Raw genomic sequence first — 26,175 nt, 5'->3', positions numbered from 1 at the left:
ATGGAGGTGGTTCAATCAGCCTCTACAGAATTCACTAGTGCTGAGAAATCCTTTAAGAAGATACCCAGTGTCCTTCTGGACAGCCTAGTGGAGGAACCTCAAAAAAGACATGCTGTCCCCAATCACCTGCTGGAATCAAGTAAGTTTCTGCTCTCTTACTGTTTCCCAACCTTAAAGCAATCCTGGGAGGCACTTCTCTATTTTTTTTTCTCAACTCAGGCAAAACTCCTATTCTGTTGCTTAATCTGTGGCTCCCTGTGAGACTAAATCATAGGAGAGGTAGCCAGGAAAGCATTCATGTCTGTACTGTTCCTGGCTGACCTCTAAATTTTGTGGTGTCTGGTTGAAGCCATAAAGAGTCAGATGTTATGAAGTTACTGTGCCAAGCATCACAGAATCACATAATAGCTGATGTTGGAAGGGACCTCTGGAGATCATCTTGTTCAACTCCCCTGCTCAAAGCAGGGTCAACTAGAGCAGGTTGCTCAGGGCCATGCCCAGTCGGGTTTTGAGCATCTCCAGACATGGAGACTCCACAGCCTCTAGGGGCAACCTGTTCCAGTGCTTGACCACCCTCACCATAAAGAAGTTTTTTCTTATGTTTAAACAGAATTTATTGTATCCCAGTTTGTGCCCATTGCCTCTTGTCCATTCACTGGATACCACTGAGAAGAATGTGTTTCCACTGTCTTTATACCCTTCCATCAGGTATTTATACACATTGATAAGATCCCCCTGAGCCTTCTCTTCTCCAGGCTAAACAGTCCCAGCTCTCTCAGACTCTCCTCATATGACAAATGCTCCAGTCTCTTAACCATCTTTGTGGGTCTTCACTGGACCTGCTCCAGTAAATCCATGTCTTTCCTGTACTGGGGAGCCCAGACCTGGACACAGCACTCCAGATATGGCCTCACCAGCACCCATCAGAGGGAAAGGATCACCTCCCTCGACCTGCTGGCAACACTCTTCCTAATGCAGCCCAGGATGCTGTTGGCCTTCTTTGCCATGAGGTGACATTTCTGGCTCACGGTCAACTTGTTGTCCTCCAGGATCCCCACATCCTTTTCTGCTGAGCTGCTTTCCAGCCATTCAGTCCCCAGCCTGTACTGGTGCTTGGGGTTTTCTCCTCTCCAGGTGCAGTACTTTGCACTTACCTTTCCTGATCTTCATGAGGTTCATGTCAGCTCATTTCTCCAGCCTGTCAAGGTCCCTCTGAATGTCAGCACACGCATCTGGTCTATCGACCACTCCTCCCCATTTTGTATCATTTGTGAACTTGCTGTGCTGAGGGTGCACTCTGTCCCGTAGTCAAAGTATTAATGGAGATGTTGAACAGTAGTTTAGCTTAAGTATCAACCCCTAGGGTACAGCATTGATGACCAGCCTCCAGCTGGATTTTGTGTTGCTGTTCACAACTCTTTGAGCCTAGTTGTTCAACCAGTTTTCAGTCCCACTCACTGTCCTCTTACCTAGTCCATACTTCATCAGTTTGTCAATGAGGATGTTCTGGGAGACAGTGTCAAAAGATTTACTACAGTCGAGATGAACAACATCCACTGCTCTCCACTCATCCACCAAGGCAGTCATCACATTGTAGAAAGCTATCAGGTTGGTCAGACCTGATTTCCCCTTCATAAATCCATTCTGACTACTCCCAGTCACCTTCTTGTTCTTTACATGTTTGGAAATAGTTTCCAGGATTATTTGCTCCATCACTTTCTCAGGGATAGATGTGAGGCTGACTGACCTGTAGTTCCCTGGATCTTCCTTCTTGCCCTTCTTGCCCAGATAGAAACTACTCCAGGATCATGAACCTGCTGGGGTGGCAAATGCCATCTTAACACTTCATTTAACTAGTTAGGCATCTCAAGATCCTTTCTTAGCAGGAGAAATGAGCTCTGTCTCCGTTTTCTCTTTATAACACGTTGGGTGCTGCATAAACACACTAGATAAATGTAACAATCGTGATGTCTGTTTCACCTGGTCTCCTTTTCTCCCTGTTTCGTTATCTTTCTTTCCAGAGATTTATTCAAAACTTCAGAGGAATGAAGTCATACAAGCTGAGCCTGCTGTGTTACACTATGGAGGGTATGAAATTGGAAAACATCACCAACAGACGCTAGTAAGTGTCAGAGCAGAGATCCTCTCAGGGCTTGTAAAAGGATAACAAGCTGAGTAGACGCTCGTGATCATGAGTCCTCTTGCTGTATGGAGTACTCTGTAAAGCAGCACTTAAAATCAGTGGCCCTGAGGTAACAAAACAGACAAGTACCATGCTGTGGGCGTTGCTGTCCTTTGCAGTCTCTGTTTTACCTTTTCTATATCTGTATTTATGAGCAGGGTTAAAATGATATGTGACTTGCAAGTCATTCATGAAGGATCCCTGCTTTAAATCCATAAAGGATTGCTATCAGAATATATTGGACTGTCTTTGTGGCACCAACCGTGTTCACCAGTGGGAAGATTTTGGAAGTACCTCTGGCCTTCTGCAAGTGCAGTCTGACCTAAGGAAAGAAAGTCAGGACATACATGTTTGAATCCCTTTCCTGATGAATAATTTGAGCATCTACTTTTCCTCTCTCTGCTTTTCCTTTTGTCTGTCTTTGTTCATATAGAAAGTGCTTTGAGGCAGAGGTTGGATGGCTATGATGGGCTAGGTTGACCAGGTATAAAGAAAGTAAACAAGATGCAGGACACTTTGCAGGCTGAACTGGCACAGTCCAAAGGTTTGTCACTTTGTGATCCAGAACAAAACAGTGGAATATTAAATCATTTCTGTTCTTTTGTACCTCTGTAAAAGTGAAGTCAATGGGTTGTTAAATTTTTTGTTCCTTTTGCACGTAAACAAAACAGCACCAGAATTTGATTCAGTGGGTAGCTTCTCCCTTAGAGATTAGTCTTGTTGATTTCAGGGGAATTCACATAGAATAAGCTGTAATTCTTCCTAAGTAAAGAACTGTGACTTGGTTTCAAGGATTAAAAATGTAGGTTGCAAGGTTTAAATAGTTTTTTTTTTAAATTCGGAGCATACTCAAAGTTATTTCTGCCAAAGCAGAAACGATTACTTCCTTGCTTAATATAACTTCTTTGCTATGGATAGTCTCAAAAATACAATAGGCATTCCCAAATGACCTTTTACATTGTAAAGCGTTTGGGTGTTTGGTTTTCTTTTGTTCTACAGAAGCTGATAAATATTTCTGGTGATGTAATAAACCTTCACATTATACCACCTCAGACGAAGTATTTTCAGATCAAATACAACAAAACAGTAAGTGTCAGAAAACCTTCACCCTGCTCTTTGCACACAGCACTGTGTTTGTTTCATATGAGCAGTTTTCATGTACCTTCTCTCTGTGTCATTTTCTAGCACCGGCTTGTCCCTGGCTTGTCATTTGTGGTTACTGTTGATTTTTGTCCTGATGAGTGGCGATATTACTATGACTGCATCCGAATTCATTGTCAGGTAAGGATTTATTATAAGAAAATATAGTTCTAATGGAATAAAACAACAGTTAAGACAAGATTCAAAGATCTACCACAAATGTATGATGGAACACTGCTTATTAGAGCCACATGAGTTCGTATGAAAAAGTCTGGATTGGAGTATTTTGATTTTAAGCACCCAAAAATTTTTAGCATAAATTTTTCAGACTGTAAATATCCCAGAGTTGCGGGTAGAATATCTTCCTTCTTTCGTAATTCTTTGCCCATAGATCAGTCTTTGTGCTTTACTGATGTAGCATTTCAGCTGAACAGGCTTGCAGGTCATCTAGATAGTTACTGAAAGTATAGAAAGACAGATGAATACTGAAAGCAAGCAGAATATCAATAGCCTTAGCTGACACAGTCATGATCTTCAAGGTGTTTCATACCCAGTTACTGACCAAATGCTATATAAATGTTTATTTTCCATAACATTTATTCAGTGTAAGAAATTAATATTTACGACTTTTTTGCAGGGAGAAGATACATTACTCGTTCCTGTGCATGCCTACCCTGCTGTGAATGTTGTAGAATTTCCATCATTTATAAATCTGTCTGATGTACCAGTTGGTCAGAGGTGAGTGAAGGAGACACATTTGTCCATATTTTGTGAGACAAGCACAAAATTTGAAAAATCCGAAAAATGTATGTATAGATGGAACTGGGGTTTCAGCTAGTTTAAATTGGTGCTGACTCACTTCATTCATCATCTGGTGAAGCTGTGTGGCTGTATACTAGGTGCTGTTCTCAATCTGTATACTCCTAAGTACTATATAGCTTTTCAGTATTAGTAAGTCCAAAGTGCATGGATCTTCCTTTTAAGAAGAAGAGTTCTGGTACTGAAGGTATGAATTAGTAATGGTAGACTTCAGTCAGTGATAGCAAATAGCTAACCTCAGTCCAGAGATCAACCAGTCATTAGATTTGTTTTTTCTATTTGTAAATATTTAAAGTAATCTTCTGATGTGGAGCACTGAATGACATAGACTTTGTGTTATTCTGGCTCTTGCACAGATCCAACACTGACCGTTTTCATGAAAAAATCAGTAGTAATTGTAATAGAAACTGGAAAGAGGGAGAGAAGAAGGGTGTTCCTGTTCATCAGGGTCTAATTCTATACAATATTGACTATATTAGTAATAATTGTGGTGATTCTTGTTGGTAGTGTAAAGATCTGAGTGAATTCTGAGAACTGAAGGTCTTAGTAGCTGGGTTTTAGCTTAGTTTGTGAGTTAAAAGTAACTCATGAATTTTATTGAAGCATGAAAATATGAATAAGAAGGCGTTTAAGAGGAAAAATGCAAAATTCTGCAGATGATAGATATGAGCCTGCCATTGTAGAAGGAACATTTGTCTTTTTTCATTTATTTGTTCTTCTAAACCCCCACGGTCTGTTAAATGCTAGTGAATCCCACAGAAATGACATCCCAGGTTTTTAGAGGACTGAACAGGAACCATGACTTTCTGGGTGCCCCTAGGTATGATGTGATTCTGCTTATTTACTCCATTTTTATAACAAATGCTGAAGTATAAAGAATTTTCGTGTTCTCAGAATACAGAAGAGAGATCAGGCAGGGTACAAAATGAATACACTTTTAAATAACGTGAAAAGTTTCCAACGTAACAGGGATCTACAGAGATGCATTAGGAATCTGGAAGAAGAAGCTGATGATTTCAAACCTTTGTTTTTACCAATATTTTTCATTATTAAGCTACTACAACCTTTCTTAAAGGTGAAAGCTCTCTGAGGTACTCAGCACTGCACATAACCCAAGAAACTATAGTCTTGATCCATAGCCCACTGAGATCAATGGAAGAACTTCTTTTTGCTTCCACAAGTGTAGGACCTTCATGAACAGGTCATATTAAGGCAGAGAAAAAAGGCACTTGCTATTATCATTTATTTTCCTAAGCTTTTCAAAATGTGCTTTCCAAAGGAACACTGTGTATAACATGCATTCTTGGCTAATCAGCAGGATAGGATTTCAGTCAAACAGTTTATATGAAACAGAAATAAGCCTGGGTAAATTAGTCTTGATTTGTAGGATGATGGATGGAGTTATACCAACTCTTGTGTTTCAGCTTGGTACATGAAAACAGATTCAGACTAAAGCCAGGGGGTGTGAATAGATGTGTTCTAATATCTCTTCACACAACCAAAGTGAGACTTAAAGGGTTTCTATGAAAATGAGGCCCCTGCAGTATTATTTTTGCAGTGGTTAAAGTCCAATCATGCTGATGTATCAGAGTATTCAGCACTTTTGAAGACTGTACACTAGAGTTGTCTCTCATCCTCTTCTGCAAGGAAGGCCATGGGAGAAACCTGATTTCTGATTCTGTACTTATTGTTGCTCCAGTTTGGATTGTTTGTGTTTGCTAGACAATGCAGCTTTTAAGAATGTGGGGATACACAGAAATAACTTCTAAAAAGCAAATTTTATAAAAATGTCTGTAACAAATTCTGTTTGGATAGGAGAAAGTAAGTCAAGATGTAAACTACCCAGCAATCAAATCAAGATTTAGTTCTAATTTCCCAACTGAGTGAATGGTTTGAAATATTTTGCTATTTTGGAATAATGAGAAATGACTATTTTCATGTTAATAAGTAACCCATGTCTCTGACATGGATAGATTCAATGCATGTTGTGTATAGTATCATTTTCCAGCTAGCTATTGATGATCAACCACAGTTGCATTAATTCTTTCTTCTTCTTTTCTCTCTTTTTCAGTAAGGAATATGTTATACCTTTGCAGTGCAGCTGTCCAATAGATTTTGAATTCCACATTGATTTCATTCAGCGTCACAAAGCCTTCACTGTCCAGCCAACATTTGGTAGATTGCACTTATTTAAAATTCTAGAAGTTAAATGCATATTTATTGAGTGTATTTACTTTTGACTGTTTATTCAGTGTTGGGTAGAAATGCATATAAAAAGATACAGCCTTTGACCCAGAGTGTTTGTGGTTAAATGCAGGCTGGTAAATCTTAGTCATATGCATGACTTAGTCTTAGCCATGTGGCAAATAGCCCTCTGCAGATAGTAGGTATCTTTCCTCACTGCCCAACTGTGGACCTCCCGCAAAATATGGGACTTCCCAAATAGGTCATCCAGCCTTTGCCTGCTCTCTTCACAGACCAGAGAGGCCTTTGAAAAGGAGAGGAGCAGGAAGATACAGCCCAAAGTTCACCTATCTATCCTTTCCCCAAGGACAGTGTGGCTCCTGCTCCATTAAGGGACCAGATATCTATCTTTTAGCGATTAGTATATGTCAGGTTCCTTAACTGGAGACTTTTTGTATGTTTCCTCATACCATAAAACGATAGACAATGTTTACATTTGTATAAAGTACAGTAAGAGGGGTCAAAGCCTGGCGCTCAAGTGGCTCAGTGACCCTGTGTGACACTCCTCAGTGTTGGAAAATGATTTGCTTCTCTTTTGGAGCTGCTTGTGTATTATCAAACCCAGGTTTTACAGAGGAAATAATCTCTGCTTCAGAATAGCCAGTTTATCTGCAGCTTGTTGTGAACCTCTCCTACTGAAGAAATCTAGCAGCTATCAAAGACTGTGGTAGTAACTGTGTGCATCGCTGTTGATCCTGTTGTTGATACACAGGGAAAATAAAAGGTGACCTCTGCTCCGTCAAACATATCCCCATACCTGTGTTTCCCTAGTGGTCTGGAAGAATTCAGTGCAGTTGTGTCTGTTGCCTCAGGAGCTGTTACAGTCATGAGCACAAAATGCATTGCTGCAAGTGTATCATGGGGTGGCAATGGATGTTAGAATCAGTCTAAACCTCTGTGTAGGGCTTCACAAGAGGCAGGGACTTCTGGCTGCAATAAGGTAAGCGAATTTTATGCCTAACGTTGGCAAGGACTCTCTCTCGAGGCAGGCATAAGTATTTGTAGGTCAGTTGCTTTCATAGTTATATTTGCCAGGTGCCAACAGAAGCATGTAAGAGCCCAGTGAATCTTACCGAGGTGTGTAAGTGAATGAGACCTGGCTGCCTAATTCACTTAGGCACTTTGATCAATTCCACTCAGATACATAAGGATCTAAATAAATAAAGAACGTCATAAATCTGGCCCTTAGTGCTGTTTGTGACAGTGGAATTTAGACTCCAATTACTTGTGCACATTAATAAAACTTGCAGTTGCTCCTGTATGTATAATGATATGAATGTGCGCTGTCTTGTCTGAGTTCCATTAAGCATTGTATCGCCTGCATCTGTACTAAAAATCAAAATGTGACCCCCGGGGAACAGACAAATCTCTTCCGTGTTGGTCCAGGGTCTCTGAATGTTTTGGATTGGACTTGTAGAAAAGGTAGGGTCCCACTTCCCCAAATGAGCTGTTCTGAAAATAAGGATGCCCTCATCTTTCCCCAGTTTGTTATTGTTTCCAGTGCAGAAAACTATTATGCAGGTAGTTTGATGCTGGAGATTTAACAGACAATCTGGATGATTCCCAACAGTGATATGTACATAAAATAAATTCCAGAATAACTAAATTGCCAGCCATTTCCAAATTTGTATATACACTGTCGTTTACAAAACAGAGCAACAGAGTCTTTTTCTCCGTTCTCCTCAATTCCATGGGGAAATGGGTTAGCCTTCTCAGCAGGTTTGTCTTTAACATGGAAGAAATAATTATAGTAATTGGAGCTGAATGAGTAAAAGCATACAGCAATTGAAAGTTCCTACCTTTTACAAGTTAGAGGTTATCAAGCTTTTGTCAAGCTGGGAATTATCCTACTCCATTTAATCTAGCTAATCACACTGCAACATAAGCTGTACTCACTAGAAAATTACTGTTGCAGATATGTTAGTTAATACTACTCAGAAGCATGGTGTTACCTATGGTATCAACAGGCATCAGTATGTATATATGAAGTTTTTGGATGTGGTCAGTTCTGTGTTTCCAATAGTGTTTAGCTATGATAAGCTGATGAAATATTACACATGAAGGTTCCCGTCCATACTGACAGCTAAGTTGTTCAACATTTTAATCAACATAGTTCTTGAGATCATGTTCTGATGTGATCTGGGTTTTTTTCCAGTTTAGAGAGAACCTTAGTGGAACAGGATCTTGCCCTTAGCTCTGACAGCTTTGGTGTTAATTCTGATTATTTTTTCCAAGTTTTCTGAGTTTGGATGGATTTTCCTTCTCCAGTTCAGAGGTAGTATTTGGCCTCCATCAGATGCGTTGTTCACAAAGAAGGTGAACTATGTTGCTGCCTTGGTTTTGGTTATTCTTTCAGAGTTCTTGCTGTGTGCTTTAAGAAGTTGTAATTGTAAGGGAGGAAAAGGAAAACATTACAGTTGAGCAAAACTAGGGGTGAGATATAAAATTCATTAATAGATTTTTGGTTTTTTGCACAGTCACAGGCAAAGTTGCTGGAACTAATTCATGTTTTCTAAGTTGGCTTAATTCTGGTGAGGGAAAAAATACAAAAATCCCAGAAAAACATCAGTCTAGTAGAAGTTGGTAGCCAAAAACTTTAAGCAATCGTCCACTGAGGTGTTGAGAACCCTCTAAGGAGCACATAGAAGTTTCAGCTCTATAATCAGCAATAATCAAATAATCTAACAAATTCCACACAAACAAATAGACAATGAAACTAGCTGTTCTTTAAAACTATAGGTTGCGGAAAACCAGGCAGTGGTCACTTTACAAAGATGATGAATTAATATTGTATGACATTAATGATGAACTGAATAAACTCCTTGTTTCAGAAATGCTGAGAATTATCAGGGGCTGTATCCTCGGATTGCGCTGACTGTTCAAGGATACAAAGGGAAGAGTTAAAGTGGTTTGAGAAAATCATGGAATGGGTAATAAGGAAGTAAGATACAGTAGAGGTAGCTAATGCATCAAATATGGACCATTCCCCAAACCTGAAAGAGCACAGAGAAATGTATTTCTAATGCTTTGCTTGAGAAACCAAAAAGTAACAGCAAATTGAGAGTAGCAGATATAAGTGGAGAATTTTTGCATATAAACAGTTTCTGTCATTTTCAAAACAGTAGGGAATAGTCTTGCAGTCTTACTGTCAAATCTCACTGCTATTGCAAAATATCTCCCATTACTTGGTAACTGATAGTTCTGGAAACATACTTTGAGGCCTGAAATACTTTCCAGGCCTACTGCCATCCACTCAAACACTAATACTGTTTAAAAAATATAGTCCAGAATCCATTTCAGTATACTTGAGTGGGCTCACATGGGAGGTATTCTCATTATTTTTCTCCTCTAATCACAGGAATCATTCCAGGCAATGGAAAAGTGGAAGTAACTGTGAAATATTCTCCACTTCAGTATGGAACAGCACACATGAAAATGCAGTTGTGGATTTCACAGTTTCACTCAAAACCCTATGTATGTGTATTCACAGGAACATCAACACCCCACCTGGGTCTAACGTATGTGTGGCTGACTGATCTTTGAATATTTTTGTTCAATTCTAAAAAATACACATGAAATAGGATTTCATGCCATTTTGCTGTCATCATTTTAAGTATTTATATCTATGCAGACTTAAAATGCTCTAACATCATTGAAGTATTAATACTTGTGCCTGCTCTTTTGGTAGCATATCATCTGCTCAGAATGCTCTGACTCTGTATGAAGTGAAACTGTACCAAAATAGAAATAACAAGATGTTAAATATCCCTAAAGAAGTGTTGAGCATCCTCAGCTTCTATTACATCTGCTACATTTTACTCTTGTTGCTGAGATCTTGCAAAACAGAGGTTTTCTGGAGCAGTAAGATCTTTTGGCCTATACCTAATTTTTTGCAAACTGCAAAGTTAGTGAAATTAGAAAGTTTGGTTCCAGTCATAATTTGGGAGAGAAAATTCCAGCTTCCTTTGTATATCTGGAAGGGATGTAAATGCATGTTCTAGGCTTACATCCCACTTGCAGAGTACTTATAAGAGCAATGTCTGTCCTTTTGACACCTAGAAAAGAAGAATTTGAAAAACAAAGAAGTCCTTCAAAGAAAAAAGCTGTGTCTGCAGGAAAATCACTGGTGTGGAGAAGAGACCAGTCCAGCCAACTACGATCCAGGCCTATTCAAAAAGTAAAGGTGTGAAACAATAATAATCAGAAGTACTTTCCAGGACTAACACTCTTCCTTGTTTCTATTCCTCCCTATTAATTCTTATCTCTTAGGAAATTGAATACCAAAACCTCAGATTCCCCACAGACTTGTCAAATCCATATGCTGTGGCAACTGTTTTGAATCAGGAACCAGGCAAATTGAAGATTAAGGACTTGAAAGAAGGTAACATAATTAAGCAGCATAAATTTGGTCTTATAACTTTGTATAGGTTTCCACTGAGGAACTCACCTTCAGAATCGTTGAGGTCATGTGGTTTTAGTTTCTGTGGGAAATGTCACCTTAGCTTCGTGTATTAATGAGTTCAGTTATCACAATGGATGTGTTTCCCAATTAAAAACTCAATCTAATTTGACATAAGATATGGCTTTTTGACATTCCTGCAGTCCTTCGCCAAGGCAATGAAGGGACAAAAACAAGACAGATGAAGGAAGCTGTATTTGAACAAAAAGTTAAACAAGCTGTGCAGGAAGAGGAAGCGAATCATCTGAAGTGGTGAGTGTTAATTAACCACTGTTATTAGCAGCACTAGAGTTTGCTTAACTAAGGCTTCTATAAATGATGTATGCGTTATCTACTAATGTGTAATGCTGCCATTTAAAGTCTTGATGGGTTTGTCTTACATTTAAGTTACTATTGTTTCACTTTCATTTTTTTCACTTCTACCTAAGGGGAATCTGGTTAGTGTTAATAGTAGTGCTGAATGAGGTCTTTGATTTTACTGTGGTTGCATTCAGAGAAAAAGCTGTTGAAAACCTTGTTCTCCAAACCTTTTTCTCATACATTCCCACCTTGTGCCCCAAAATACAAAGGGAGCTTTTGCCATAGTTGTCAATAAATGTTGAATCTGGACTAAAATGTATATAATACAGAGTGAATAGAATTACATATGTACATCAAATAGTGGAGCAAGTCCAGCGAAGGGCCACAAAGATGATTAGGGGACTGGAGCATCTCTCTTATGAGGAAAGACTGAGAGAGCTGGGCCTGTTTAGCGTGGAGAAGAGAAGGCTGAGAGGAGATCTTATCAACGTGTACAAGTATCTGAAGGGAGGGTGTTGAGAGGATGGGACCAGACTCTTTTCAGTGGTGCCGAGCGACAGGACGCGAGGAAATGGGCACAAACTGAAACACAGACACTTCCATCTGAACATGAGAAAAAACTTTTTCACTGTGAGGGTGACAGAGCACTGGAACAGGTTGCCCAGAGAAGTGGTGGAGTCTCCTTCTCTGGAGATATTCAAAACGCGCCTGGATTCAATCCTGTGCAATGTGCTCTAGGTGACCCTGCTTGAGCAGGGGGGTTGGACTAGATGATCTCCAGAGGTCCCTTCCAACCTCAGCCATTCTGTGATTCTGTGATTCTGTAAAGCAACATGCATAATCATGTGTTTAAGCACACCGCAGTTTCATTTGCAATCTGCAGAGCTGCTCTTAAACCAAATGTTATAGTCCTCCTGACACCTTAGGAAGAGGAGAATTAGTCCGTTTTCCTCTAAATAAGCAAACTGCATTAAGTAAAGCATTTTTCTTTCCTCTACTGTAAATGCAGGCAAGTTCATAAAGGCAAAGATCCGATGTCTATGGAATTTAAAAAAGAGATTATTGAAAACCGACAGAGGGAAGAAGAACAATACAAGGTTAGTCTTTGCTGTTAGTTCTATAAATTTAAAATCAAACTTACACTTTTGGACTACCTCCTGTGCACTAGTGAACAGTATTAAGCTCTTTGCCTTTTCAGTTTTTCTTAATATGTCAATACAAACCTGTACTAGCTGTATTCTTCCTGCAGTTTTATTGTTATTATTTCTGCATATCACTGTTTCTTAGGTGGTTTTATCCTGGGGGAAGAGGAGGAGAGGCAAAATTATCAATGGAAGTGTGACCCCAATATTTTTCCAACCTGGTAGCTTTGCACCCAGTCACATCACAGTGCAACACTGCAGCTGAATCTTCTCAGCACTGTGGCTGCATGCAATGTTCTGTGTATATTGTACCGCTCTGAAGAGCTAATGTGCTGAATGGCTCAGAGCGAAACACAGTCAGTACGCTCGCATGGAGCCATAGTGAGATATTTTATCAGGTGCCTCTCTGTACCCTTGCCCTCCCTATCTTTGTTTTTTTCCAGTCACCTCAGACTGCAATTCGTCTTCCATGGAGGTGACAGCAGCAGCAGGTGGTGGCAAGAAACATTTGCTCCCAAATGGCACAGCCCTCAGGGACTTGCCCCTCCTATTTCCCCAGTTTGCTATGGCTCTGCTGTCACATGCAAGTAGCCTCTGACATTCCACTGACTTCCAAGGAGCTGTTTATGGGAGTAAATTTATTTATGTATAGGGTCAAGCCATAATTTACACACTGAGTTAGGCATTGTGAATTAGTTCAAACATTGTAATTAATACTAATAAATAAGGAAATTAGTAAGAAAAGGGATCTAAAATGTGAGATCATTGTATGACTTAATTAAATATGTTTGGAAACATATATTTAGTTACCTGTTTGCCCTTGGGGCAGTGGAGGTCTCTGATTGGTTTCACAGTTGCCCCCATGACGTTCAGTCAGAGGCATATCTTTGCTGTTGTTGTCTGTTTGTTCACCTTGAGCGTCTTTAGGTGTCGTGGAGTATTTATTACCCCTCCATCGTTTACTCAGGTGACTCATGTCAAACACTGTGAGTGGCCATCCTGGAGACCTTTAGCTAGTCTGTCTTCTATTATCCTAACCAAAACCTCAGCCCTTCAAAATCTTGGGAATTTCACTCCACATGATAACCCCAAGGGTTTTGTTTAAGACATAGTAGTATCTAGGAAATGAAACAATAGGAAAGGAGAATTGGGATGGAAGATGATGTAATGAAAAGAAGCTCTGTTATTCATCCAGCATGCCTGAACACACAAAAGTAAGAGAGTTTCAAAGAAGTGAAGTGGTATGAGCAGTAAACTGTTTCACACATGAGCAGATTAAAGAGCAGACACCACTGGAAGCCATGGTAGAGCAAGAGTTCTCAGCAATGGGAAAGCTGCAGGCAATTTATGTAGGGCTGTTTGGGCGCTAACTTACAGCATTCATTCTGCAACCCTTCTCTGTGCTGATTTTGGCTATGCTAAGTGATCTGTGTTTCATTAGGGTGGGGATCTGATTGAAACTCGGGCCCAGAAAGACATTATTTACTTTGTTTGATTTACTAAAGCGTTGCAAAAATTGCTCCCTGGAAGGGGAATGAAGTCTGTGTTTTGTCAACCAGCTCCAGAACGTTACATTGTGAGTTTCCACTAATTGTAAGTGAGGAAAGAATTCACTGAATACTTTGCACTAATGTGACTGTTCTTCTTGATGGCAAATTAGATCCAAAGAGGAGATCCTGTCATAGAAAAGGAGTTTCAAAGGAACAAAGTAGAAGTTTCTTTCAGACGGGTTATCCGGCCTGTTGAGCAGGTTTGTTTATACATTACTATCACTTATTAAGCTAACAAACAGCTTTAGCAATTTGGCACTGAATACTTTTCCTCCTAATGTCCCCATTTCTGTCAGTGTCTTATTTATCACTTTTCTTCTAGTACATTATGGCCAGTACCATGCTATGTGCACTATTTGTCTTCTGATGTTCTGATCTTCTAAAATGAGAAGCAAGTGGAAATTTGCAGGCCTAAGCTGAGATTCATGTTGCTTGTTCCTCGGAGCTCTGTCAGGAGCAGCTTTCTCATGTCCAGACATAGGATTAAGCCAATCACAAGATTTGGGAACTTTATCTACAGGTCAGATTGACAGGGACCTTAGTGGTAATTACCTTTTTTTGTCTTTCTCTATAGTGTGAGGTACTTCCTAGGATCCATTTCCTAGGATTATCTGAGAGCTTTGTTTAATAAATACTCTGCCACTGAAGAAACCTTGGATCTTAGCAACACAAGGGATCCTTGCTACCTTCTTCCTCAGGAACATGTAGCTGTGGTAGCTGGTCTTTTACTGTACTCTCATGCCTATTACGAAGTGCTGAGAATTGTTTGGTGGGGCACAGCATGTGGTTGTGTGAAGCTGGTGTTCTGAGGACCTCCCTGATCTAAATGCTAGCTGAGCGGCTGCCCATTCTTTGAGAAGGACTGTGTTCTGGGACCCAAAGGGTCCCTTCCAGTCCCACATTATCCTATCACATCAATTTAAATCTGGAGAGGAAATTCATACATCAAGAAAAAGATTTATTTGGGTTCAAAGAGCATTCAGACAATTCAAGGCATTAAATATAGTGGCATCACCTCTGTCTCAAGTATGTCCAGAGCCAGACATCACTAGAAGTTGGAAGATTATGGGAAATTATCACTCTAAGCTTATACTGGTCTTTCACCCTTCTGTATGTTTGTGCCGTCAGCCATGACTGGAGACAGGTCGCAGGATTTGCTGGCCCTTGGCCTGAGCCCCTACAGCTGTTCTAGGTTCACATCTGTGCAAGATGAAGTGTGTACTCGGTAGAGACCTGGTCCACTCCCTCCGCTGTCCAACTGCACGTGTATTGGACTTCAGCTGTAGTGTGTGGCTGTCATTTATGTATGGATGCAGACCATTCTACATTGTCTCTGCATTCCCCATATTGCATCTGCAGATGTTTCATGATTACCTCCCCCGAGCACTGTGGTGAAGATATCTGTTTAAAAGACAATAGGGTGACATAGCCCTGAAATGAAATTATTCAACTGAACATTTTTACCTGACTTAATTTCAGTGCTAGGAAATAATGTATGGATTCAGGCCAGGAATGGCTTGGGCTGGAGGACGTTCTTCCCTCATCTAATTTTAAAAAGCGCGTCCCTTTTTTTTTTCCTCCCTTTCCCCTTCCCTTTCCCCTTCCCCTACTCCTTCCCCATCCCTTTCCCCACCCCCTTCCCCTTCCCTACTATGCAGTGTCCAGATATCCATCCCACATTTGACTTGCTCCGTAATGACCTTTGGGACAAGAGAAACAGGATGTTGAGGAAATTCCAACAAGCAGCATACAAGGTAATGTGAACACAGAAAGCAGTGTGATGGCATAACACCTTGGAAATAGCACAAAAACATGCAAATTAGCACGTAAAGGATCTTCACAGCTAGCCAGGGATTTGATAGCTTGATAAATGTGTCCCTACTTCACCGGGAAATAAGGATCTGGGGTAAGTTTTGTCTTCAGCTGTTGCTTAAGGATTTTTTTTTTCAAAATCAATTGATAAGAAGCAAATTCAAAAGAAGTGAATTCAGATTTTTTTAAGTAAAAAAAAACAACTCACTTTTGCACAAAAAGAGAGAAGATTCTAAAATGCATCTAGAATACTGTATCCAGTTTGGGGCCCCAGTGCAAGATAAACATCAATAAACTGGAGCGAGTTCAGCACAGGGCCACCAAGATGGTCAGGGGCCTGGAGCACTTGGACTGCGAGGAGTCGCTGGGGGAAATGAGCTAGTTCAGCTTGGAGAAGAGAAGGCTTCAGGGGGGAGGTAATGGCAGCCAACACCTCTGAGGAGGTTATCAAAGATGGAGCCAGGCTCTTTGCAGCAGTGCATAGTGGGCCCATGAGAGACAGTGGGTGTAAATTCAAGGAAGAGAGGTGTAGACTGTATATAAGGAAGACCTTTTTCACCATGAGGACAGTCAAGCATTGGAGGAGTTTGCCCAGAGAGGTTGTGCAGTCTCCATGCTTGGAGGTTTTCAGGACCAGACTGGATAAAGCCCTGAGCAAGATGGTCTGATCTCATAGCTTACCCTACTTGGAACAGGAGGTTGGACTAGAGACCTCCTGAGGTCCCTTCCTACCTGAGTTATTCTGTGGTTCAATGAATCCTTTTAAGAAGCTAAAGATGAAATCAATAAAATCACTTATCTCATTGAGTTTAAATATCTTTCATTTCCACTGCTCTTTTCCTAGAAAATTCAAATGCAGCAAGCAATATGGAAATTTCTTGCACTCCCAGTATCCAGTTTAGATATTTTTCTCAGATCTGTTCTTTACCACAATCTCCAATATTAGGCTCAGCACAGAGGTCCTGTATGGTACAAATAATGAGTTGGCTAAATGGTCCCTTCTGGTATTAAAACCCAGGGGTCTTCATTGCCACTGTGATACATACGACTGGGCGAATTGCACAGTGCACATTGCTGTTTATTCTCCTGTTTCACAGAGCCATAAGTATTCATCTGACCCTGATCAATTGGCTGTTTACTCATCGTTAAATATATATATATTTAGTAGGCACACCTGAAACGTTTTGGCCTATCAAAAAAAGTCCATTAAACTGTAAGACTAAAAGAATGGTTGCACTGTTTTTGATGTGTAAGGTCACTGTGGAGTAAATATCTATTCTGCATCTCTCCATCCCCATTTTATCCCTCCTGAACAGAAAACTATAGCAAAAATTCTTAAATAGAGATGTCTGAGTGACCTTTGTGGAATAAATAGTTGTAAGTATTGTGTATTGCTGTGGCTGTAAATTTTAGACTGCTCGGCTTAATATTAAACTTAAAAATTCATAATCGTTCTCTTAGATTCTGATTCGGATTCGACTAAATCGTTTGCTGCTTTTGTTCCGTGGACTAAACAGAGAAGCCAGAGGGTTGGAGGAAGGCTCTGTGTCTGGTAAGGAGCAGAGGAACAAGCTGATATTTTGGCAATGAATTTTGATCACTCAGGTTGTACTGCAGCGTGTCAAATGCATCACATTTGTACTCACATGCATACGTAAATACACAGTCCTTGCACAGCAGCCTTCAAGCAAAAAAGAGAAGTGTGGCAAGGTAGAAATGGCTGCAGTCAAAATATGTCTGTTTTAAAAATGATTTTAAAAGGTGATTAACTCTTCTTAGGAGCCCTGCAGCTTATCTCCTTAATAATAGGGCAGTTACTTTTAGGCCTAAGGGACAAGGGAGAAGGGGCAGACTATGTGAGAAACAGGTAAGCAAGCAGGACAGGTGAAGCCCAAGAGGTTGGAGATATGGGGTAAGAGGAGCTGAGAAAGACACCTAAATGTGGTTAAGACAAGATGGTTGAACTCAGTGCAGTGAGATAGTAGGAACCAGGAGATACACAGCCAGGTGGCCAGTATTGGGTTAAGTTTTTCTCCATATCATTTTCTCATACAAATGCTTGCAAGCACTCATATGACTTTGATTTTGGGCCTGTTCAGCTGAGAAAGGTAGTGGTTCATTTCTTTATAGTGAAATGAAAGTACTGACCTGGAAAAATCACTTCTTTAACAGTCACAGAAGGAAATTGGCCTTGGTTGGAGTCATAGTTCGATGGGGACAAAGGAGTATTTGTGTCTCTTGCTTCCCACTCCCTCATACGCACCCAATTTGACAACTGCTGAAACACCTTTCCATATCAGACCTTTCCTGCTTCTGCGAGTGGGGGTTCTTTAATTTCCAGTATGCAAGAAAACTCATTGCAGGAACTGCAGGGGTGCTTCAAGTAGGAGGAGTAGTGGCAGTCAGTGTAAAAGAGGCCTTCTGACTTAAGTCTGCCTTGCTGAGTGAAAGCAGATAGAGAGGACCATGCTGGAATGTGTGGGCTGTGATGACTTTCTTGAAAAGAGGTAATCAGATCTGTCTAATAGTCATGGTATTGTGCCTGCTGTCTTTTAGATGTGGCATTTAAAGCCTTTAGGAAAGATTATCTTACATTTCATATTAAAATGACTACACACATCTTGTCTTAGGAAGATGTTAAATATCTGTTTTGTGGCTTGGTTCTATTTTTGAAACAATGTATTAAGACATATTACAAAAACAGAATATTTGCTCTCTGTTAATGACAGAAAATGGGAGTTTCAGCAAACCAGAGAAGGGTGAAGAGTGTAAGGGCATTTCTTCCAGCATATCTGAAGATCGTATATTACCTTTTGAATTCCCCACTTACAGTTCCCTCCAGTTGCACTGTGATTTGGTAAGTATTGTATCTGAAATGGCAGCAAATGCTCAAGTCAGAATTTTGTTGAAGACATTGGCCCCAGGCCCGGCGCTACTTTTATCAAAACTTTTCAATGTGACTGCTGTTCTGGAGCTGCAACAAATTAATTCATGACTTCAAAAAATAATTAAAAACCTTTGCATTCTCTTAATTGTATTCTAAAATTCTGATTAATATATTAATGGCCAGAGCTAGTTAAAATACAGGATCTTGCAGAAGAAAAGAAATAAAAAGCAGCTGAAACACCAAAATCCAAGAAGGGACTGGAGAAATATCAAACAAAATGTTCGCAAAATTATTTCCATAAATTGTCAAGTAGCTATGCTGATGAACTGTTGCCAATGAAAAACAAAATTCCCACTGTATTGCTGGGTTTTTAATACTGTGTTCTTTCAGGCACCTGATGCTCTTGGCCTAGTTCCTGTCAAATCTGCAGACGTAGAAGTGAGACACTTTCTTCCCTATTATGACTTGAAGGTGAGTCAGTAGAGCTCTCAACTGTGTCATGTGTTCTATTAGTCTAGTTAGACATGTTTTCTGCCTGATTCTGTAGCCCCAGTGTGCAGCCCACTAGAAATATTGCCTTAATAAGTCTATGTGATTAGCATGCTATTATTAAAAACAAATATAATCTATTTCTGTAAATAACCAGCTGTACCCAGCAATAGGAGACAGATAGAGAAATGAATCATCTCAGCTGAAATTATTCTATCTCAGGCAGTGATATGCATCTTCTACTATGAATGAGGATACTGTGCAAAAGCCCCGCAAGCCACTCACAGCTTTTTCTTTGATTTCAGAGAACAAAAATGCCATCCTATTATAAAAGTGTCCTTCCTCTTTAGCAAGTAATGGAAATCTGTTTATTTGGGAGCCACTTATACTTGCTTAGTTGCTGCATTCCTGCATAGGAAATACAAACATCTCCTTCTTGAAACGTGTGGTATTATTTTTTCACCTTTATGAATACAGAAACAATTTTTACTTCTGATTTCTAATCCTTTTTCTCTCAAATTTTTGAATAGCAGAAGATCAAATTCTGCATCTCATCAAAGTAAAAATATTTCCTGAGGTTCAAACTGATGCAGGTTTTAGCTCAATTTCCTTTTCCTTTTTTTCAGGTACAGAAGCTTTCTGTTAATATCTTTCCCCCTTGTTAAACAACTGCTTCATGTATCAGTGTTATGTGTATTGCTAAACATGGTTTTTCTCTACCCCATTGAGTTCAGTGCGTTTGATCAAGAAACTATTAAATCTGTGGTCTTTCACAGAAGAGCAAGAATGGAAATATTCCTTTACATGCTCATTCAACTTGTACTGGTGACGTATTGCTCCTCAAAGTTTTGGTCACATACCATGTTCCTGAATAGTGGTCAAAGTATCTATTACCACAGAGATGTGACATGTCCATGCTTAAGCTGGAATGTTCCCCTCCAACCACGAGTTAAGCAAAAGTGATTGTTGTCATGTCCTGCAGCGCATCTTTTTCCTTTGCACCTAGGTTCCTCAGCATTTCCGCATTATGAGATATCAGCCATTTTGTACACACCATGCAGCCACAAGTTACAAACCTCAAAAACTTTCTCGACCACTGAGGCAGGGAGCCCAGGTAACAAGTCATCTCAAATACAAATTTCCTTTGCTGAAGTCATTCCCAGCCCTACACTTCTACGATTATTTGATTAATTTTGTTTCAAGACGTTATACCAAAAGGCTAACTGCACTCTGAAATCTGTTGATGTCTCTGTTTTTCAAGGATGAGTTGATTCAAGTAGTTGCTTCTCCTGAGAGTCAGCTTAACTTGACCTCCCAGAGGATGGATTTTCACAAGCAATTGCCAGAAGAAGTAGCAGAAAGGGACATCAGCCTCTTAAAACTGGTTCCTCCCCAAGCTTTAGTCCACCCCCCTGAGAGCAGCCCACTTCGTATTTTTGTAAGTAGAAGTTTGCTTCCACAAGGAACCTAAGAAAGGAGGGTAAAGGGTGTTTGTTTCATCAGGGGCCCCATATGGAATTGGTGTGCAATTCTCTTCAGTCCATCTGTAACCTTGCCCAGATAGGTAGGACTGGTGCAGTCTTTTCCTTCTGTTCTACTAGGGCACTGCAGTTCTGCTTGATCCTTAGGTAAACTGAGAAAAGTGAAGTCAAGCTCTTTGCTTGCATTGCATCCAGATGCCTTAGAATTTCTGATAGTTCTCATAGCAACTTAAAGTAACATTTCCAAGTCACAACCAGGGTGTGTGGGAGGATTTTCAGTGACTTGATTTTTATGCAGATTGTGCTACTTGGCATCAACTGCAGAAGGTGTTTCCCGCACAGTGCAGCATGGCCTGGAGGTCCCTGAGGTGACTCTGAGCAGGCAGAGACAGCTGTACAGCTCAATGCAGTGTAGTGTGTGGGTGCAGGCAGCATCTCCATGCCAGCATGGCACTGCGCCTGAGTTGGATGGCTCTGTCTTTCAGCATAATTTGTTTGCTCCAATGAAGGACAGGCCAGAACCCAGTGTGTGCTAGTTCAGAGATCTTGGCATAACATATACAGTATAGATTTGTTCCCACTGCTTGTGGCTAGGACTCTAGTGGACCTACTGATGAGATTCTCCGTGCTTCTCCTGCATCCCTATGTCATGTCAGTATAAGAGCCGGGCACAGCCTGATCCCACAGTACTCAGCATTAGATTGAGTTCAAGAGCAGATGCTAGTGCAGTGAAATGAATGGCAAAATGCTCACTAGCTTCTGCTACAGCAAGGCCAGTGCCCTTTCGTGGATTCTGGATTGTTCAGAGAACCAGCAATGGATTTTGGAAGCTTCAGGCAATAGTATTTTTCTCCCAGACTTGGAAACAACACCTGAATTGTTGTATTTTAGACAGCAGAGAGCATGCATGAACCAGGCAGACTATGGGTCTGTGATGTGGGGAGAAGAAGGGAGATGAGGTGTCACACTGAACAGGAGAGTCACAATGAGATAATGATGTGAGTTTGGAGTGACTGAGTTAATTGTAAGAACTGAATTTTCATTGACTTAATTCTTTGTGGCGCTCAGAATGTTTTTTTTTTTTAATAATCTCTTCTTTGTTTTCAGAACCCCAGTCCGGGTTTATTTCCATTTTTACCTCCTTTGCCCTACTCTGAAACAAGTATTGAATATCATCTTTGTCCTCATCCAAAATACACCTTTACCAAGGAATGCCCCAAAGGATCCAGCATTCCAATCACACAAAAGAAATTTCTGCATCACAAGGTATGGCCTGTTGGGTTTATTGTATGAGTACCTGCCTTGGATGTGTTTTTGCTGAGAATTGTTCCAAGGAGTCCAAAAGAAAGATGAATAATCATCCTAAATAGAAAACATTCTGAAGTATAAATTATACATGCACCTAAATAGTCAATAAGCGTGTCAGAATAACTTTTTATTGTTAGACTTTCTCCATGTCCTTTATTTATCCCTGCGTACTTCTCTGCTCTTTCTTTCTTTTCACTCTCTGCTGAATTTTCATGGCCTTGCAGTGGAGGAAGCATCTTTTATATATGGAGAACTGCAGCTCCCCAAACTCACTTCTCAACCAAGAAGTCAGGCGCTCTGTCCTGCAAGCCTCTCTCCCCCCTGCATTGTGTGTTAGAGGTCTGACTGCTGTAGCACTTGTCATTTCAGGAAGTGATTCGTGGAGTAATGAGCTGGAGAAAATTTTTGCCAGTGGTGTATTCTGCCTTTTCTAACACTCCCACGTTGACAAATACAACATCTAGGTAAGAAAAAATTTGAATATACAGTGCCGCTATCCTGCACCAGCTTCAACTGTCTGCAACTACACTGACTAGTAACAAGTCCCACAGATATAAATGTGGCTATAGGTGTAATAAATTGCTGATCAGAAATCCCAAACAAATGGAAAAAACACCTGCTGACCTCCTTGGAGGAAAGAATAAGATCAATATAATTAGAGGAAGTATTTAGCCCTGCAATTGGAGCTTCATTGAGGACTTTCAAAAACATCTGCTCTGAATGCTTTTTTGATTCACTACCAGAAGATTCTGGGAGGTACAAGCCAGTCTGTCCCGCAGAAGTAGTGTATGGATCACCTGCACACAATGGTAGCCAGCATCTCTCATGCTCACCTTCCCTCATATCACAGTAGTTTCTGATATATTCAGATTTTCTTGGAATATTCAAAAATACATCTTCTTCTTTGTAACTACAACTACCATGAAGTTTCAAATGTAACTGTTGTGTGCAGTTACTCTCTGCCCATCTTAAACAAACACCATTTCCATCACAGGGATCCTTACAGTTTGGATATGCTTCCAAGAGATGTACCACCAGTGCTGAATGACTTACCTGAGAGAGACAGGGAAAATATAAGTGACTAGTAAGTTTTTCCTCTATTATGTATTCAATATGATTGATGAAGTGTTAACCACTTGTATGGATGTGTCTGAACCTGTCCTGAGAGATCCTCAAAGACAAAAGCACAAAGTCCCTCTTGTGTAAGAAATACTTTTGTTTTTGTTGGCTAAAAATTACTTTTAAAGGGATGAAATCTCATTGTTCTTCAATTTACCAATTTCTAGTGAGACAGATGAAACTGAGTTCAAAGTGATACTTACTCCAGACATGGTAAGAGCTGAATTTCCACAAATTGGACAGGTGCTCTCAGAAGAAGGCAAAGAGAAATCAGCAAAAGAAGAAAGGTAATTATAATTATTGAAATTAGGAGAGAGGAATGGGAAGGAATGTGGGAACAATCTTCTTCTCTTGAATTATGTGGAAAGTCATCCTGAGATGCCCTACTGGCTTTATTGCTGAATGGCATGCAGGTCTGGCACTCTGAGCAAATCAGAAGTCTCCTGTCTTATATTTTGCACTGCAAATACAGTTTGTGGACTTGCTCCAGAAAGCAACTGTGAATGTGGCACACTGGCCTGGATGTCTCTGACTTTGGTTTTAACAATGCAGTCTGGTATTTGAGGGAGTTTTCTTACCCTCTCAGAGATGTTCGCTGTTCTTGGACCAGTAGATTTTCTGTCCTTTTTTGTTAGATATTTACTAATGCTGGCAGAAGGATGAGCCCCTAGAAATTTCCCCCAGGATGGTGGGTTTTTTTCAGGCTCTTCCTACGAGCTGGTGACACTCACTGTACTATCCCAGCTTCACACCCCCATGGATGCCCATTACGTTTTAGACACACAGCACAGATGTAAAACAACTTGCACTCATAAACACAGAGTTGCCTGCTCCCTGAAGTGTTATAAATTGACCACCGTAAGGGCCAAGTTCTGCCAGTTGCTTTCGGTGTTGTCAGGCCAATGTCCCAAGTTTGGAGCTCAGCAGAGAAACCTTGTGGGGCATCTGAGGATGAGGAAAGCCCTGAGGGGCAGGTGGGCCTTTTGTTGGGTTTATGATTACCACCATGGTTACAGAACAGCGTGCAGGACTGCCCAGCAGTTCTGTGGGGCCAGAAGCAAAGGTGGGTTCATTGTGTGAAACTTGGGGGTATGTGATGCTGCAGGAAGGATGCAGGGACGTGTATGAGTTGGTAAGAGGGACACTGGGGACAGTGGCTTGAGCAGCAGGCAGTATGGTCAGGATAAATGATTGCAGGGGAACATAGGAGAAGGTACTGGGTTCTAACCCTGTGTTTTCACAAATATTTTGTGTGGCTTTGAGCCAGTGAATTAATCTTTCTGTCCAACCGTTGCCCCCTCTTTGAAGTAGGCATGATGATGCTTAGCTGCCTAGCTAATTGGGATGTGTATAATAGCTTGAGACTTTCAGAGACACCAAGAGATTTGAATGTCTCATTTTCTTTAATTTTAGAGGGAATGATTGACATTCAAATCTTGTGCAAGTCTATCAGCCGTTAAACTTTTAAACAGTGCTAAGTATTATGAGCTCTCTGACAAGACACTGATTGCTGTATTGTGATTACTACAACATTGATTGAAAATAATTTGCTGTAAAAAAAAAAAAGCATGTGTGTCTGACTCAGTGCTGCTTTTTGCATTTTCTGACACTAGTTGTTAGAACATGTGGATTTGGGATAGCTTGTGTAACTAAAGAGTGACCTTTTTCTCCACAGTGATACAGTGCTGGATGGTGCTTTTTCTGGGTAAGCAGTTGTATGACCATAAGATTCATTCTTTTTGAAGTTTAGATGTTTTCTTCAAAACTGAAAATGCTTTCCTAAATTACACACCTCTAGTTACTGATTTACAAGTGTTCTTTTCAGTCCAGTTTGGCTATCTCTAAACCATCTGAGGAGTCTACTTTAACTGATGAGAGCATTTGTTATATATAATAGGACATAGGCATGCCATTTGAGATGCTTTCTTGTGCCATTCTTACTCTTTTTTCTACAAGTATGACTACATCTCCATAACAGTCTCTGCTTTCCACTTATGGAAAAAAACCTTAGGGTTTAATAGCAAAAATGACAGAATGAATATGAAAAGTGCAATTCTGCTTAAGAATGGGACTCTGGAAACTGCTCTGAGGCAACAGAAGCTCCATCCTAATAAAAGCTGATTTAAGTTTATGTCTCAGAATGGGCACTAGAAGACAGGTGTCCCTGGAAAGTGGTAGACACTGGATATTTATATTGAATTGGTCCATAGGGCCCTGATCCTAAAAGGACCAAGGACACAGGAAAGAAGAAAATCTGCTGGCAGCTTTGGGTTGGTCTACTTTCACTGCCAGTTAGACTTGGTGAACGCTTTCCTCTTTGTTTGGCTTTGTGAAGAGGGAAACAAAATTTTATTATCAAACAATGAAGTCCCAATCTTTTCCCTTGTCATCATTACTGAAGAGGTTGTGTGTTTCACTAGATGACACCCCATTGCTCCTCCACAATTTTTATCCTTATTTTATCCTTAAAGAAAACAAGTTTTTCATATGGATTCTCTTCTTCTGTCCATTAGAGCATATGTTTCTTCATAGATCAAATGTAGAAACTCAACCTAGTATGTGTTTACCTATCAGGTGATTATCTTTCCTCCCTGGCCAAGCTGAGAGTGAATGTTTTTTTCACAATTTCACTCCCCTTCCAGTTTGGTGTAAGTAATGGAATATCCTCTGAATTCACATGGAATAGTACATATGCAGGTTATTTATTAAAACTATAAAAAAGAGAGAAATTATGTGTGTCTCTTCCTTTGTTTTTATCAGCATTGCTAAGTAATTCCCATGGCTATTTTAAATATAAATGATTTTCTAAACCTCTTGCAGAGACCCACACAACTATCCAGATGGACTTTTTCAACCCCAGAACGAGAGGCTAAGGGAGAAGATTCAAAAACATGTGGAGAAAATGAAGCTGAATGCAATTAATAAAACCCTTATTCTGGAATAAGAGTAATTTTATGAATTCCATGGCTTTTTACTGCTTATCCTGTTCAACTACATGAACTTGCGTTTGGTGAGGTCAGCAACTTCTTGTACAAAGAGAAGTGAAGCACCAGTAGTGCCATCTCTGTCAAGGACTCTCACTGTGTGTGTTGCCCCAAATATAGTAATTGCTGCAATGGGATTCCCCAGCAGTGTGCCTGCTCATTTTTTACTGGTGTGAAGGACTGGAAAACTACAGTGCTACCATGTAAATAGATTGATGATTTGTATACAGTCCACTCTTCAAATAAAGGGTGAAAAGTC

The 26,175-nt window shown here is 40.3% G+C and overlaps 1 protein-coding gene across 2 annotated transcripts; it reads left to right on the top strand.

Annotated features, from left to right (window-relative positions):
• On the top strand, positions 1-26,175 carry CFAP221 (cilia and flagella associated protein 221). 2 transcript variants are annotated; one of them, XM_013959673.2, is made up of 24 exons: positions 1-139; positions 2,022-2,122; positions 3,182-3,268; positions 3,368-3,463; positions 3,960-4,060; positions 6,213-6,316; positions 9,744-9,903; positions 10,445-10,568; positions 10,655-10,766; positions 10,988-11,096; positions 12,154-12,241; positions 13,947-14,036; positions 15,495-15,590; positions 17,110-17,200; positions 18,378-18,505; positions 18,926-19,006; positions 20,031-20,138; positions 20,286-20,462; positions 21,613-21,771; positions 22,183-22,277; positions 22,808-22,897; positions 23,100-23,219; positions 24,608-24,637; positions 25,753-26,175. In XM_013959673.2, exons 1-24 carry the CDS (start codon positions 1-3, stop codon positions 25,874-25,876), a joined length of 2,610 nt encoding a protein of 869 aa, XP_013815127.2. In that variant the 3' UTR covers positions 25,877-26,175. The 2 variants fall into 2 exon arrangements, with proteins under 2 accessions (XP_013815127.2, XP_067154684.1); XM_067298583.1 differs by lacking the exons at positions 1-139; positions 2,022-2,122; positions 3,182-3,268; positions 3,368-3,463 and adding an exon at positions 4,889-4,961 and having other exon boundaries at positions 3,976-4,060.

The sequence above is a fragment of the Apteryx mantelli genome, chromosome 6 (assembly GCF_036417845.1).
Source record: "Apteryx mantelli isolate bAptMan1 chromosome 6, bAptMan1.hap1, whole genome shotgun sequence".
Taxonomy (NCBI): Eukaryota; Metazoa; Chordata; class Aves; order Apterygiformes; family Apterygidae; genus Apteryx; species Apteryx mantelli.
This window is presented reverse-complemented; position numbering and strand designations above follow the sequence as displayed.